We start from the raw sequence: 14,195 nt of genomic DNA, 5'->3' as shown, positions 1-14,195 counted from the left end.
TAGCCTTTCCTAAATTTTGACTCCCATGTGTTTTATGGATACCATAACTTGTGTTTTGTCCTCAGATATTGGACTTCCATCTGGAAAGTCACTTTTCCAACTCCAAGCTGAACGGATTTTGTGTGTTCAAAAGCTGGCTGCTCAATCTAGTGAAAGTAATAACTTTTAATGAGTACACTTTCAAGTTATTTGTATGTTGTTTGCTTTGATTGTCACCCTCAAATGGATAATAACTTGCAGGTCCGAGTAACACTGTGCCAATCCACTGGTATATAATGACAAGCCCCTTTACGGATGCTGCCACTCGCAAATTCTTTGAAACCCGTAGATATTTTGGCTTAGACGCTGACCAAGTAAGAGCTACAAAAATTTCTTTGTTGTGCTAAATATTCCATTGCTTTCAACAAAATGCACAAGACCTCCAATTCGTTAGTGCGAGCCTTGTTTCATGATTAGGCTTAAACCTTTTCTTGGCAGGTGACATTTTTCCAACAAGGCACACTTCCATGCATTTCTGCTGATGGTAGATTTATTATGGAGACACCATATAAGGTACAATCTTCTTCTACTTCTAAACTTTATTTTGAACTTGTACAGTCAGGAGTCACAAATTTGGTGTTTGCAATTAGATTTATGAGTGTGATTGCTGAATTCAAAATTTTGTTTTCCAAAGTTGTTTTGATACTGAGTATTTTCCAACGCTAAGTTGTGACATCCTTATTGGCCATGCTTGTGCTGAAAACCAGGTAGCAAAGGCTCCTGATGGCAATGGTGGAGTTTATGCTGGTAATCCCTGTAAAAATGCAACATCAATCGTATCATTTTCTGAATAATCCTTTAATTTCCTTAGTTTGACTAACATAACATCCCACAGCACTGAAGTCCAAAAAGTTGATGGAAGATATGGCTGCACGTGGTGTGAAATATGTAGATTGCTACGGAGTAGACAATGCACTGGTGAGCATGTGCATTTTGAGAGAAATCATTCTGTTTTACCTTCCTTTTCTTTTTCTGACTAGTGCCATGTTTATAGGTTCGTGTTGCAGATCCAACATTCTTAGGGTACTTCATTGACAAAGGTGTATCCTCTGCTGCTAAAGTGGTTAGGAAGGTACAGTCCAATACTTCTCATGCTTCATCGACAGGTGGGCTACCATTATCATAGCAAGGCACCTCATTGATAGTCAATTGAAAACTCAACAGGCTTATCCACAAGAGAACGTAGGGGTATTTGTTCAACGAGGTCGTGGTGGACCTCTCTCTGTGGTTGAGTACAGTGAAATGGATGCAGCTATGACTACTGAAATTAATCAATCAACAGGGCGCCTTCGCTATTGTTGGAGCAATGTATGATTATATCCTCTGCTTCTTGCTCCCCTTCCCTCCTTCCTCCCTCTAAAGTGTAACAGCTACTTATTTTCTCATTCTTCCTTTTGTAGATCTGCCTGCATATGTTCACTTTGGACTTTTTGAACCAAGTGGCAAACAGCCTTGAAAAGGACAGTGTGTGAGTATTCTCTAGCTTGCCTCCTTGACAAAATTTGCAAGGCTTCCATCAACAACAGAGTAGAAAACCACACTAGTTATCTAGTTGCGAATGATGGCTTTTTAACTCTTTCATGAGAGAGTGGCAGACATGAAGCTCACGGCATTTTTATAGATTTTTACTTTGTGATTTTTAGTAATCTGTAAGACATGTCATGGGAAGTAATTTTACCTGGCAATGGCCAAGTCCGACGTACATTATATTTTCCTGTAGAACCTGACATTTGCAACATTTTATCGCCAGATATCATCTAGCTGAGAAGAAGATTCCTTCCATCCATGGGTATACAACAGGCCTGAAGCTTGAACAGTTTATATTCGATGCTTTCACTTACTCCCCATCCACAGCACTTTTTGAGGTTTTGATTTTCGACTAATCATGTATTACATGTTGTCTAATGATATTCTCATAAGAGCTGCAAACACTTATATATTTCTGAATTTTTCAGGTCATGCGGGAAGAGGAATTTGCACCAGTAAAGAATGCCAACGGCGCAACATATGACACCCCTGATAGTGCGAAACTCATGCTGCTCCGTCTCCATAGTAGATGGGTCGTCGCTGCTGGCGGCTTCTTGACACATTCTGTGCCCTTGTATATGACAGGTAATTTTTCTCCTGGTGCCTATATTCAGAAACTTAGCCGGGGCTTGCAAACAGCCAAACATAACTTAGTTCACTGATTATCTCTCACATTGATCGCTTTTGCTCATAGGCGTCGAAGTTTCTCCGCTTTCCTCCTACGCTGGAGAGAACCTGGAAGCAATCTGCCGTGGGCGAACATTCCATGCGCCAAGTGAGATATCGTTTTAGGTAGGGCTGTTCATGACAGCAAGAGCTGTGTAACTGCAAAGCGAATTTAAAGGATTGCAGGATGTGCATGTTCCCTTTCTAGGCAAGAGATGGGTGTGGATGGACAGGTTGTTGTATACTTGTATGTCATGTAATGTAGCCCCCGAATTCCGAATTCATCGTGAGTTTTCTCCCCATCCTCCTTGCAGTGCCGGTTCATGGCCAGGGATCTGCTGAGCATTTTCAGGTCCCTGTTCGAAACAGGATGACCGTATATGTTTCACAGGCTGATCAACGCATATGATAGGGTGGTATGTACAAATGGTCTCGAACTCTCTCGCGAACTGAGCATGAAAAACCACTCCTTTCTCCTCCTATCCCAAATCTCTCTCGTGAACTGAGCATGACAATCACTTCTTTCTCCTATCCTAAATCTTGCCCCAAAATTAAAGGTGGTTCATAGGTCTATGTGTGGGTACAAAAAACTACGAGGAAAGTTGATTTTGTAATTCATTTTTATTTTTAATATTATCTATATAATTTATGGTCTATTTTAATAGTTTAATTATAAAATTTCAGGGTAGTCATTGCATTTGTAGTTCAAACCCAACAACCTATATCAACCAACAATGTACACCTCACCTGTGCGGTTGGTACACTTGATGTCAGCCCACCTAAGACACTGCGCGGTATGTCCACTCAGTCCATTGACTTTGTCTATATATAACACTATCCCAGCCTCTAGTTCCCCATCTCTAAAGTCCGTTCATTGTTGAAGTAGCCTAGCGATGGCATCTGCCCTGGATTTCCCTGTCAAATCATCATGGGTCTCTGATGTCGCCATCGCCGCCTAGGTAATCTTTGCTAAGCTACAAATCACTGATTCCTCTTCTTGGCTTCTTCAAAATCACCATATTTGTCAATCTTATCTTGCCACATCCGCCGCCATTGCGGAATCTCTACATCACCGCAATCGATTGCTATCACCATATACGTTTCACAAGCTGATGAGCAATTTGCACAACATATATGATATGATGGCAGGTACAAATGGTCTCGAACTCTCTCGCGAACTGAGCATAAAAAACCACTCCTTTCTCCTCCTATCCCAATTCTCTCTCGCGAACTGAGCATGACAATCACTTCTTTCTCCTTCTATCCTAAATCTTGCCCCAAAATTAATGGCGGTTCCTAGGTCTATGTGTGGGTCTTGATGTCTTCACCACCTAGAAAAAACTACAAGGAAGAGTTGATGTCTATGTGTGGGTCTATTTTGTAATTCATTTTTATTTTTAATATTATCTATATAATTTATGGTATACTAATAGTTTAATTATAAAAGTCCAGGGTAGTCATTGCATTTGTAGTCCAAACCCAACAACCTATATCAACCAACAATGTACACCTCACCTGTGCGGATGGTACACTTGATGTCAGCCCACCTAAGATACTGCGCGGTATGTCCACTCAGTCCATTGACTTTGTCTATATATAACACTATCCCAGCCTCTAGTTCCCCATCTCTAAAGTCCGTTCATTGTTGAAGTAGCCTAGCGATGGCATCTGCCCTGGATTTCCCCGTCAAATCATCATGGGTCTCTGATGTCGCCATCGCCACCTAGGTAATCTTCGCTAAGCTACAAATCACCGATTCCTCTTCTTGCCTTCTTCAAAATCACCATATTTGTCAATCTTATCTTGCCACATCCGCCGCCATTGCGGAATCTCTACATCACCGCAATCGATTGCCATGACCATATACGTTTCACGAGCTGATGAGCAATTTGCACTACATATATGATATGATGGTAGGTACAAATGGTCTCGAACTCTCTCGCGAACTGAGCATAAAAAACCACTCCTTTCTCCTCCTATCCCAATTCTCTCTCGCGAACTGAGCATAACAATCACTTCTTTCTCCTTCTATCCTAAATCTTGCCCCAAAATTAATGGCGGTTCATAGGTCTATGTGTGGATCTTGATGTCTTCACCACCTAGAAAAAACTACAAGGAAGAGTTGATGTCTATGTGTGGGTCTATTTTGTAATTCATTTTTATTTTTAATATTATCTATATAATTTATGGTATACTAATAGTTTAATTATAAAAGTCCAGGGTAGTCATTGCATTTGTAGTCCAAACCCAACAACCTATATCAACCAACAATGTACACCTCACCTGTGCGGATGGTACACTTGATGTCAGCCCACCTAAGATACTGCGCGGTATGTCCACTCAGTCCATTGACTTTGTCTATATATAACACTATCCCAGCCTCTAGTTCCCCATCTCTAAAGTCCGTTCATTGTTGAAGTAGCCTAGCGATGGCATCTGCCCTGGATTTCCCCGTCAAATCATCATGGGTCTCTGATGTCGCCATCGCCGCCTAGGTAATCTTCGCTAAGCTACAAATCACCGATTCCTCTTCTTGGCTTCTTCAAAATCACCATATTTGTCAATCTTATCTTGCCACATCCGCCGCCATTGCGGAATCTCTACATCACCGCAATCGATTGCCATGACCATATACGTTTCACGAGCTGATGAGCAATTTGCACTACATATATGATATGATGGCAGGTACAAATGGTCTCGAACTCTCTCGCGAACTGAGCATAAAAAACCACTCCTTTCTCCTCCTATCCCAATTCTCTCTCGCGAACTGAGCATAACAATCACTTCTTTCTCCTTCTATCCTAAATCTTGCCCCAAAATTAATGGCGGTTTATAGGTCTATGTGTGGATCTTGATGTCTTCACCACCTAGAAAAAACTACAAGGAAGAGTTGATGTCTATGTGTGGGTCTATTTTGTAATTCATTTTTATTTTTAATATTATCTATATAATTTATGGTATATTAATAGTTTAATTATAAAAGTCCAGGGTAGTCATTGCATTTGTAGTCCAAACCCAACAATCTATATCAACCAACAATATACACCTGTGCGGTCAGTACATTTGTTTAGTGATGTCAGCCCACCTAAAACACTACGCGGTATGTCCACTTAGCCCACTAACTTTGTCCATATATATATAACAGTATCCCAGTCTCTAGTTCCCCATCTCTAAAGTCCACTCGTTGCTGAAGTAGCCTAGCGATGGCATCCGCACTGGATTTCCATATCAAATCATCATGTGTCTCCGATGTCGCCATCACCGCCTAGGTAATCTTCGCTAAGCTACAAATCACCGATCCCTCTTCTCGGCTTCTTAGAAATCACCATATTTGTCAATCTTGTCTTGCCACATCCGCTGCAAATTGCGGAATCTCTACATCCCCGCAATCGATTGCCATGACCATATACGTTTCACAAGCTGATGAGCAATTTGCAGAACACGTATGATATGATGGCATGTACAAATGATCTCGAACTCTCTAGCGAACTGAGCATGGAAAAACACTCCTTTCTCCTCCTATCCCAAATCTCTCTCGCGAACTGAGCATGACAATCACTTCTTTCTCCTTCTATCCTAAATCTTGCCCCAAAATTAATGGCGGTTCATCAGTCTATGTGTGGGTCTTGTGTCATCACCACCTAGAAAAAACTACGAGGAAGAGTTGATTTTGTAATTCATTTTTTTAATATTATCTATATAATTTATGGTATATTCTAATAGTTTAATTATAAAAGTACATGGTAGTCATTGCATTTGTAGTCCAAACTATATCAACCAACAATGTACACCTGTGCGGTCGATACACTTGTTTAGTGATGTCAGCCCACCTAAGATACTGCACGGTATGTCCACTCAGTCCACTAGCTTTGTCCATATATAATGCTATCCCAGCCTCTAGTTCCCCATCTCTAAACCCCGCTCGTTGCTGAAGTAGCCTAGCGATGGCATCTGCCTTAGATTTCCGTGTCAAATCATCATGCGTATCCGATGTCGCCATCACCGCTTAGGTAATCTTCGCTAAGCTACAAATCACCAATTCCTCTTTCAAAATCACCATATTTGTCAATCTTGTCTTGCCACATCCACCGCCATTGCCGAATCTCTACAACAATTCTTCCCATAAGAGATCCGCAAAATTGCAACTGTCTTCGCCAAGCGAATTTGTCGACTCGTCGGAGAATGGTAGCTTTTCCTCTTTTTACGGCTCACTTTTTAGTTTCTATCCTTTAGAAAGTATTTCTACCTGCAAGATAGAGTAAAAGGGATGAGTTTTTTGAAAGGAGTTAGCAAGGCAAAAGGTAGAGGCTACGGTTATATCTCAAGTTGGGCCCAACTTTAAGCCCATGAGTTTTGGCCCAGGAAACGAAACCCAGCTGCATGACTGGCCCCGGCCTATTTTTTGGCATGGCCACAAGCCTAGATAGAGAAAAACATAGTTTTTTTCCCTTTAGCCGCACAAAACGAGGAAGTTAGCAAAGCAAAAAAGATAGGAGGAAGGCTACAATATATCTCTACTTAGGGTGTTTAATACTAGGTACTAAAATTTAGTAGTGTCACATCAGATGTTCGGATACTAATTAGAAGAACTAAATATGAGCTAATTATAAAACTAATTGCAGAACCCCTATGCTAATTTGCGAGATGAATCTATTAAGCCTAATTAATCCATCATTAGTAAATGGTTACTGTAGCATCACATTGTCAAATCATGGACTAATTAGGCTTAATAGATTCGTCTCGCGAATTAGACTCCATCTGTGCAATTAGTTTTTTAATTAGCCTATATTTAATACTCCTAATTAGCATCTAAACATCCGATGTGACAGGTGCTAAACTTTAGCAGGAGGTATCCAAACGGAGCCTTAGACCTCCACTATGTTGAATACGCCTGGGCAGGAAGATACAAATGGAAAAAAAATGGAGGGTAATTACAGATCTCGAAACTCACAACTAGTTTATACTGAAGTAGAATAAAGAAAATTATAATTATAATGACTATTTAAAATTTATAACTAGTAGATAAATTACCAGTTTTAAAACATTGCGTATATTGTATGATGGAATTTTCAGAAGTCGCAACTGGTGATAAGTTATAGCCGATGCTTGGTTTGAGATTAGAAAAAACAACAGGACATGTGCGCTGTGATGCAAAACAAAGATTACTTAGAAATGGACCAAGCCGTTCATCATTTAAGAAGGCACGTCAAAAATTTTAATTTTAACAGAACAAAAAGCATTTCTCTGGTGATATGGGCAGCCGCAAACTAATCAGTAGAAAGTCCAAGTGCACTGCTTGAAACAAGAGTAGGGATGTAATTTATGATGCAAATATAGCGAGGACTTTTTTGGATTTGAGCGAACTGAAGTTTAGATCCAACTTACCATAGCAAGATACCATGCAAGGCCCTGGTACGTGAGCTGTGGGTGAATGCAGATAGCTCCACGAGGAAAGCTAAATTAACGGCTATGACGGAACTGAACCCTGCACGGTAAATCTGAACAAACAATGTTCAGATATATTATGCAGCAACGAGGTATATCAAAAATCAAGAACATGATGCAACATTTGTAGGGTTAGGGAAAAGTAAGGTAACAGAATTGGGGATGGCATGAAAAAGCATGCAGGAATTTTTACCTTAGTCGCCGTAATACATGATTTGGTTCCCATGTTACAAATTCTCTGCACTGCTGTTTTAGCTCCTCGTTACAGAAATTGGTTCCCATGTGCTCCAGCGAACTCGGGAGGCCATCCTCGGGCAGGGAGCTGATGGCTGGACAGAAGATAATGTTTAACGTCCTGAGGTTGGGTAGTCTATACATGCAGTCCTGCAGGGAGGCACTGCAGCTTGTCACAACCCCAACATTCGAGTTCTTGGAGGGAGGTGAGAAGCTGAAGGGCCTCTTCTTGCTCCTCTGTGAACCGCCCCACCTCTTTGTTATACGCTATATGTAGCTTGACGAGGGAGTAAGAGAGGATGCTGCAGATGGGTGCAGCAAGGATTGCGTCGTCATCTGTTTTTAGATAGATAGATACTCGAGTCTGGAGGAACCGTGAAGCTGCTGTCTTGGCATTCATATACTTCAGCTCCCGCATGGGATCCGAGCCAACAAAGAGTTTGGGGGTGGCCTTCACTTCTAAATAGCTAAGCTGACCCTGGGTAACAAGGGTCCATAATCCATTCGATCTTAAATCATCCCCACAGTTTATGATGACTAACTGGGTGAGAGAGGCGAGGTTTGAGAGGGGCTCCAGGGTTCCCGTGCCCTCCACACCAAGAAGGTTGAGGTATTTCAGGGAGGATGGGAAAGGAAGAGGAAAATGAGGCCTCGTATGCAGAGAGAAACTTGGGGCAACCATCTATACGTAAAGACTCGAGGTGGTGCAGAGCTTGCAGCCCTCCTCGGCCGCCTACTACTCCGCAGACGCCTCCTGCCTTGTAGTTGAGGATGGGAAAGGGCACCAGGCGCATCTCTGGACAGCAGTTAATTAACATATCCCGGAGGGAATCGCAGACATGGGCTGGGAAAATAAGCAACCCATCGTCCAACTTTTCTTAGGAGGTGTTTGGTTCCCTTTGCTTATTTTTAGCACGTGTCACATCGAATGTTTAGATACTAATTAGAAGTATTAAACGTAGACTATTTACAAAATCCATTACATAAGTAGAGGCTAAACGGCGAGATGAATCTATTAAGCCTAATTAATCCATCATTAGCAAATGTTTACTGTAGCAACACATTGTCAAATCATGAACTAATTAGGCTGTATAGATTGGTCTCGCCGTTTAGCCTCCGCTTATGTAATGGGTTTTGTAAATAGTCTACGTTTAATACTCCTAATTAGTATCTAAATATTCGATGTGACGGGTGCTAAAAATAAGTCGGTGGAACCGAACCATGATCCTCCTCCACTGCTATTTGCCACTCGTGGCATACTGCTTGCACACCATCCATTGTAACAGCTGAACATGATGGTGACCATCTGTTCGATGCCTCTTCTTGCTCCTCCAGCATCACGCCCACCCGTGTTATCTTCTTACAATCAAGTATGTAAAAGGACTGAGCTTTGGAAAATGAGAAATGAGCTCTGATAGTTCCTTCCCATTGGCATCACAGCTCTCGATGCACAGGTACTCAACTGGAAGCTGCCATTTCGCTTCTCCCTCGCCTCCTGATGGCACAATTGAACAGGAACCATAAGACAACCATAAGGAAACCAACGAGGTTAGCATTTGAAAGTGCTTGGACTCTAGAGGTGGGCATTTGATCATCGATAACTGCTTCAGATCCATCAAATTGTTGAAGTCTAAGATCTGCTCGTCTAGGCTATATAAATCATTCTTTCCAGTAATCCGCAGATGTACGTCCGAACATGACTTTGAGTATTCCAAATTGTATGGTAGCATTGATCCCACATCTCTTATCTCCACAGAGCACAAAGTTTGAGCCCAAGGTATAGGAGGCAACCACATGACTTTTGGACAATTATCTATTTTAAGCACTTTCAGATTAGGAAACCATTGTACTTGGCTAAGATTATATTCGTCTATTGTGGGCACGTTCTTCGATGTGAGTTCCTGAAGCAACCTCATGCGTTCCAAGGGTGGAAAAACTTCCCAAACAATACCATCCAGATGAAGAGATTGCAGAGCTGCAGAGATATGACCACCTAGCCATGTTGGACAAGAAGGACCTCCATGCCCACTGATGCACAGCTCATGAAGTTTCCTATGTGACTGAAGGCCTTCGAGAACCAATGCTTCCTCAACAGGTTCAATATTAGGTCGCTGCTTGTCCCAGACTAAGGTTAGCTTGCGCAAGTACTTTTTGTCTATCAGTTTTGCTTCTATTGCTTCTTCTTTTGTGTGTATTTTCTCGAGGTTACAAATGCCAAGCACTCTTAGCTCATTCAAATTCCCAAGTTGCTTTAGTTCAAACCCATTTCTTTCTTTCTTGACTACAGATGTCTTTAACTCTTGCAAAAATTGTAATTTCCCCACGTTTGAAATATTAGAGGAAAGTTCATTCTGCCGGGTATGGTAGAGAACATGGCAAAAATTTAAGAGGTTACTCATGACCCCAGGCAGATCGTCACGATCATACCATTGTTCTAGGTCAAGAATCTTCAAGTGATAACAGCGACATATTATACTCGATAAATTTCCTACGCTGTGTTCTCCGAGGCCAAAGGCCCCTAACCTTAGGTACCGCAGATGGACAGGTATTAAAAAGCTATGTAACACAGATTCCAAAGGAGATATCATTTCGGTCAAACAAAGTAAACGCAATGCCTTAGCTTCGCCAAACAAATCAGCAAAAGTGCTGGCAAAGCTTTCACCTATGAATCCAAATATCATCAAAGATTGCAAGTCCCCAACTTTCAGCCTTTTGCTTAATTTCCTCAATTCACTCTTAAGAATTTCATGTGTCATTATGTCAAATATCAAGGGTGATAGATAAGTGACGAATGGATGGTCGTATATTTCCTAAGGTCTTGCTAGAGAGATGTACATTAAGACATTCATGTGATGTAACCTTCGATGCTAAGTCATGCAATAGGTCATGGATAGTATAACCAGCACGCCCCTCCGTTTCATCTTTTTTGAAAAATCCATGTGAAACCAAATCCCTGATGTTTGTGAGCCCTATATCTTCTACAGTTAAATTGTTTTGATCACCGGAATGTAAAACATCTTGTCCTATCCAAAATAGAATGAGCTCTTTGCTATCAAACTTGTAGTCTTGAGGAAACAAAGCACAATAAGAAAAACATTGTTGCAGATCAAAAGGTAGATAATCATAGCTAAGCTTCAGCGCAGGCATAATGTCGTTGCTGCCTCTTTGTGACTCCCATTCTTTACTTTCTAGAACTCTAGTCCAATGATCCAAATCAAGGTCATTCCTCAATAATCTACCGACAGTTTTTGCTGCAAGAGGTGAGCCCTTTAGCTTGTCCATTATCTTATACCCTGTTTCAAGCAGCACAGTGTGATCCAGTGTAGGTTGCTCGTCACCAAAGACAAACGCTAGGAATAACCTCTTGAACTCTTCACGGTCTATGCCTTCCAATTCTATTGGATGATGAGTTGTTTTAACCATTTCTCCTAGTTTTGGAGACCGAGTTGTGACTATAATTATGTTACCTTTTACTTGTGATTTTTTGAAAGGCAGCAATAGCCTTTTCCATTCATCCTCGTCACTAAATTCCCACATATCATCCAATACAAGCAAAAATCTTTTAGATTTAATTCTTTGTCCAATCAACTCTTCTGCAGTACCGTTCTTTTCATCTTGAACTTTAGGGACATGGTTTTCAACATCTTCCATTAGCTTATTTACATTAAAATTGAGAGAAACACATTTCCAAATCATGACTTCAAAATGTTTTTGCACTTCTTGGTTGTGATATATGTGCTGTGCGAGAGTCGTTTTGCCTATGCCCCCTAGACCAACAATCGGAAGAACTGTCAAATTCTCGCCATAGTATTTACCCTGGGTGATATCATGTATGATGTTTTTCATGATACCATCTCTACCATATAGTCTGGGCTCTATACTTTCAGAAGTAGTGATGGGACGACTCTGGCCAATGTCTGGGGCAGTTTTCCAGGTAGAACCTAATGTGGTAAGAATCTCAGAAGTCTCTTTGCGCATGGGCCGCAGTTGCTCTACAATACGCCTCATTCTGTTAGAGACATCCACCCTACTAAACCCCAACTTTGGTGTTTCTGTTTCATGCCTGCCCTGTGGTGCCTCGTGGAAGAAGGCACTACCTGGGCTCAGCATACCAGAATGATCTCCATCATCACGGATAGGTGGGAGAGATGAGCAAGGGAGGCGTTTACCGACATGACGGGCGGTGCTGGAAGCCCCAGAGACGAGCTTGGGAATGCATCCATGGACCTCTTGATCAGATTGGCTGGCGTCGCGCGCAGCCCTCCGCCTCCGGGCTTGAGGAGCAGGAGCAGAACAGCATGTGGACGAACAGAGCAGCAGCTTGCCCACAGCCTGAACGTTCCTGCGCGGTGCGGTGGCCGGAACACTCGCGGAGAGATCGCCAACGGATCCAAACCGAATTTTCATTGCATGAGCTCGTTGTCGTCCAAATCAAGTTCGCTTGTTGTTAATCCAAGCCACTGGACAACAAAAAATCATCCCACGAGAAGCTTTCAAGCTAACTTAATTGTGAATTTTGTGACAGTGGTGCACGAGCTGCTCGCCTTGGCAGACCACGGCGGCAAGGGGGCAAGGCGCTCTTGCCATCATACGTTGAACCTGTTCTCCGTGGAGATGGCAGACGCAATGCAAGGCCGCCATGCTGAACCAGTTCCAGCAACGGCGCGTCCATCTCTAGGCCCCTCCTGTCCTGGGCCCACATGTCATCCTCAGCTCCAAACCTCCAGCCGTGACTTAACGGATGGAATTTCCTTCAATGGCGTGCAGGGGATCAAACGAATTGAAGCAATGGTAAATCACTATATTTTTTTATGGCATAGAAGGGATGAGTATAACTTTTTGATGGTACAGAAGGAATTTTCTCCGTCAGATAAGGAACAAGAGGGTAACTGCACGTTTGAACGCTAAGAACCTACTTGTTTGGACCATAGCTTTTGAAAAGGTGGTTTGCGTGGGATGATTCCGGTTGTAAGATGCTCACACGTCCACACTCGGAAACGGCTGTCGGGAGCCGGTGAAGCTGATTTTTCTACTCCTAGGCCTCGTTTGGAAGGGGTTATACTGGCTTCGACTTCACCTGTTTTATGTAATTCAAGGTACTGTAATGTGAAGTTATTTTGCAAATCGAGGTAAAAATGAACTAGAAAGCTGAGGTGAAGTCAGCTTTTTTTGTTTCACCTGCTTTGATTTCATTGGTGAAACAGTTTTGATAGGAGTCCTCTAATTCATGTCGAAAAGGACTTCTGGGAGTCGTTGTGCTACAGCGCGTCTGAAGCTGGAGCCGTTTCACGTCCAGGAGCCCTCCCAAAGCAGTTCCGAAAGGTTGCTTTTCAAAAGCTAAGAAAGCTTTGCAGAATGGCTTTTGAATAAATGAAATACTCAACGGATATAAATGTAATACCTCTTAGTGTACCATAAAAACTGGCAGATGTCTCTCCAGGCCTGCTTCTTATACCTTGTAATAGAAATACAACTATTGGTTTATAGATGCTACATCTAAAAAGCAGATCGTTCGTTTCAAGCTCCTAATTTCATGTACCAAAGCCAAAAGAAATTGATACGAAAGGGGTCTCGTGCAGGACGGCAAGGAATTGAGGCAATCTGGCCGGTTCAAAAAAAAGGGAATTGAGACAATCCTTCGTGCGCGGGCTCGGTCGGCAAGGAATATGCTATGCTAAAAGCTAAGGGCCCGTTTGGCAAAAAAAAAATCAGTTTCGTTTTTCATGAGAATCAGTAGGAATGGTGACAAACGGGGTAGGAGAGAAATGTTCTTGCCTCGAAACGTTTCTCGTTTTCTGCATGAGTGCTCGAATCGGCTAGAACGTGGTTTCGCGGTGATTCTAATTCCCTGATTGTGTACCTTTCCATCTACTTTGCTAAAAATTACGCAATTGGCATTGCCTCATCTATCAGCTATCGCACATTATCCTCTTCGATCTGACAATATGGATCTGTTTGATCATGTGCCCTTTTGGAATATCGTTGCACAAGCATATATCAATATTTTTTAGTGGTCCAACAGTGGGTTAATAGATTTATAATTACCATTAGTTTTTTTCATACTCTCATTTAACCTTGTTATTACCCAAGAACAAAGTATTAGTTTTTTTCGTACTCTTATTTAACCTTGTTATTACCCAAGAACAAAGTATTACATGTCCAAGGGTATATGGGTCTATTCCACCACATTGTCCTCTTTTCAGAATCTGAATCTAGCCAGCTAGCCAAACAATTCAGGAAGTGATTCTGTTTCTCCTAGAATCTGGATCCGAAATATTTCTTTG

The 14,195-nt window shown here is 41.9% G+C and overlaps 1 protein-coding gene and 1 pseudogene across 1 annotated transcript; one reads left to right on the top strand and one right to left on the bottom strand.

Moving 5' to 3' along the window:
- Window positions 1-2,534, top strand: LOC101777380 (UDP-N-acetylglucosamine diphosphorylase 1). Its single transcript, XM_004976733.2, has 11 exons — window positions 1-155; window positions 241-353; window positions 478-552; window positions 747-786; window positions 875-957; window positions 1,034-1,111; window positions 1,204-1,347; window positions 1,440-1,507; window positions 1,790-1,904; window positions 1,995-2,151; window positions 2,261-2,534. Exons 1-11 carry the CDS (start codon window positions 26-28, stop codon window positions 2,356-2,358), a joined length of 1,101 nt encoding a protein of 366 aa, XP_004976790.1. The 5' UTR covers window positions 1-25; the 3' UTR covers window positions 2,359-2,534.
- A 6,729-nt stretch (window positions 2,535-9,263) lies between these two features.
- Window positions 9,264-12,318, bottom strand: LOC111257965 (annotated as a pseudogene).
- Between the last annotated feature and the right edge of the window lie 1,877 nt (window positions 12,319-14,195).

Source organism: Setaria italica, chromosome VII, assembly GCF_000263155.2.
Source record: "Setaria italica strain Yugu1 chromosome VII, Setaria_italica_v2.0, whole genome shotgun sequence".
In the NCBI taxonomy this organism is placed as follows: Eukaryota; Viridiplantae; Streptophyta; class Magnoliopsida; order Poales; family Poaceae; genus Setaria; species Setaria italica.
This window is presented reverse-complemented; position numbering and strand designations above follow the sequence as displayed.

Excerpts from the sequence above, each read along its gene's own strand:
- LOC101777380 (XM_004976733.2), top strand. The coding sequence starts at position 26 with ATGTGTTTTATGGATACCATAACTTGTGTTTTGTCCTCAGATATTGGA. Across the intron at positions 787-874 it reads CAATGGTGGAGTTTATGCTG|CACTGAAGTCCAAAAAGTTG; the intron begins GTAATCCCTGTA and ends AACATCCCACAG. Across the intron at positions 958-1,033 it reads ACGGAGTAGACAATGCACTG|GTTCGTGTTGCAGATCCAAC; the intron begins GTGAGCATGTGC and ends CCATGTTTATAG.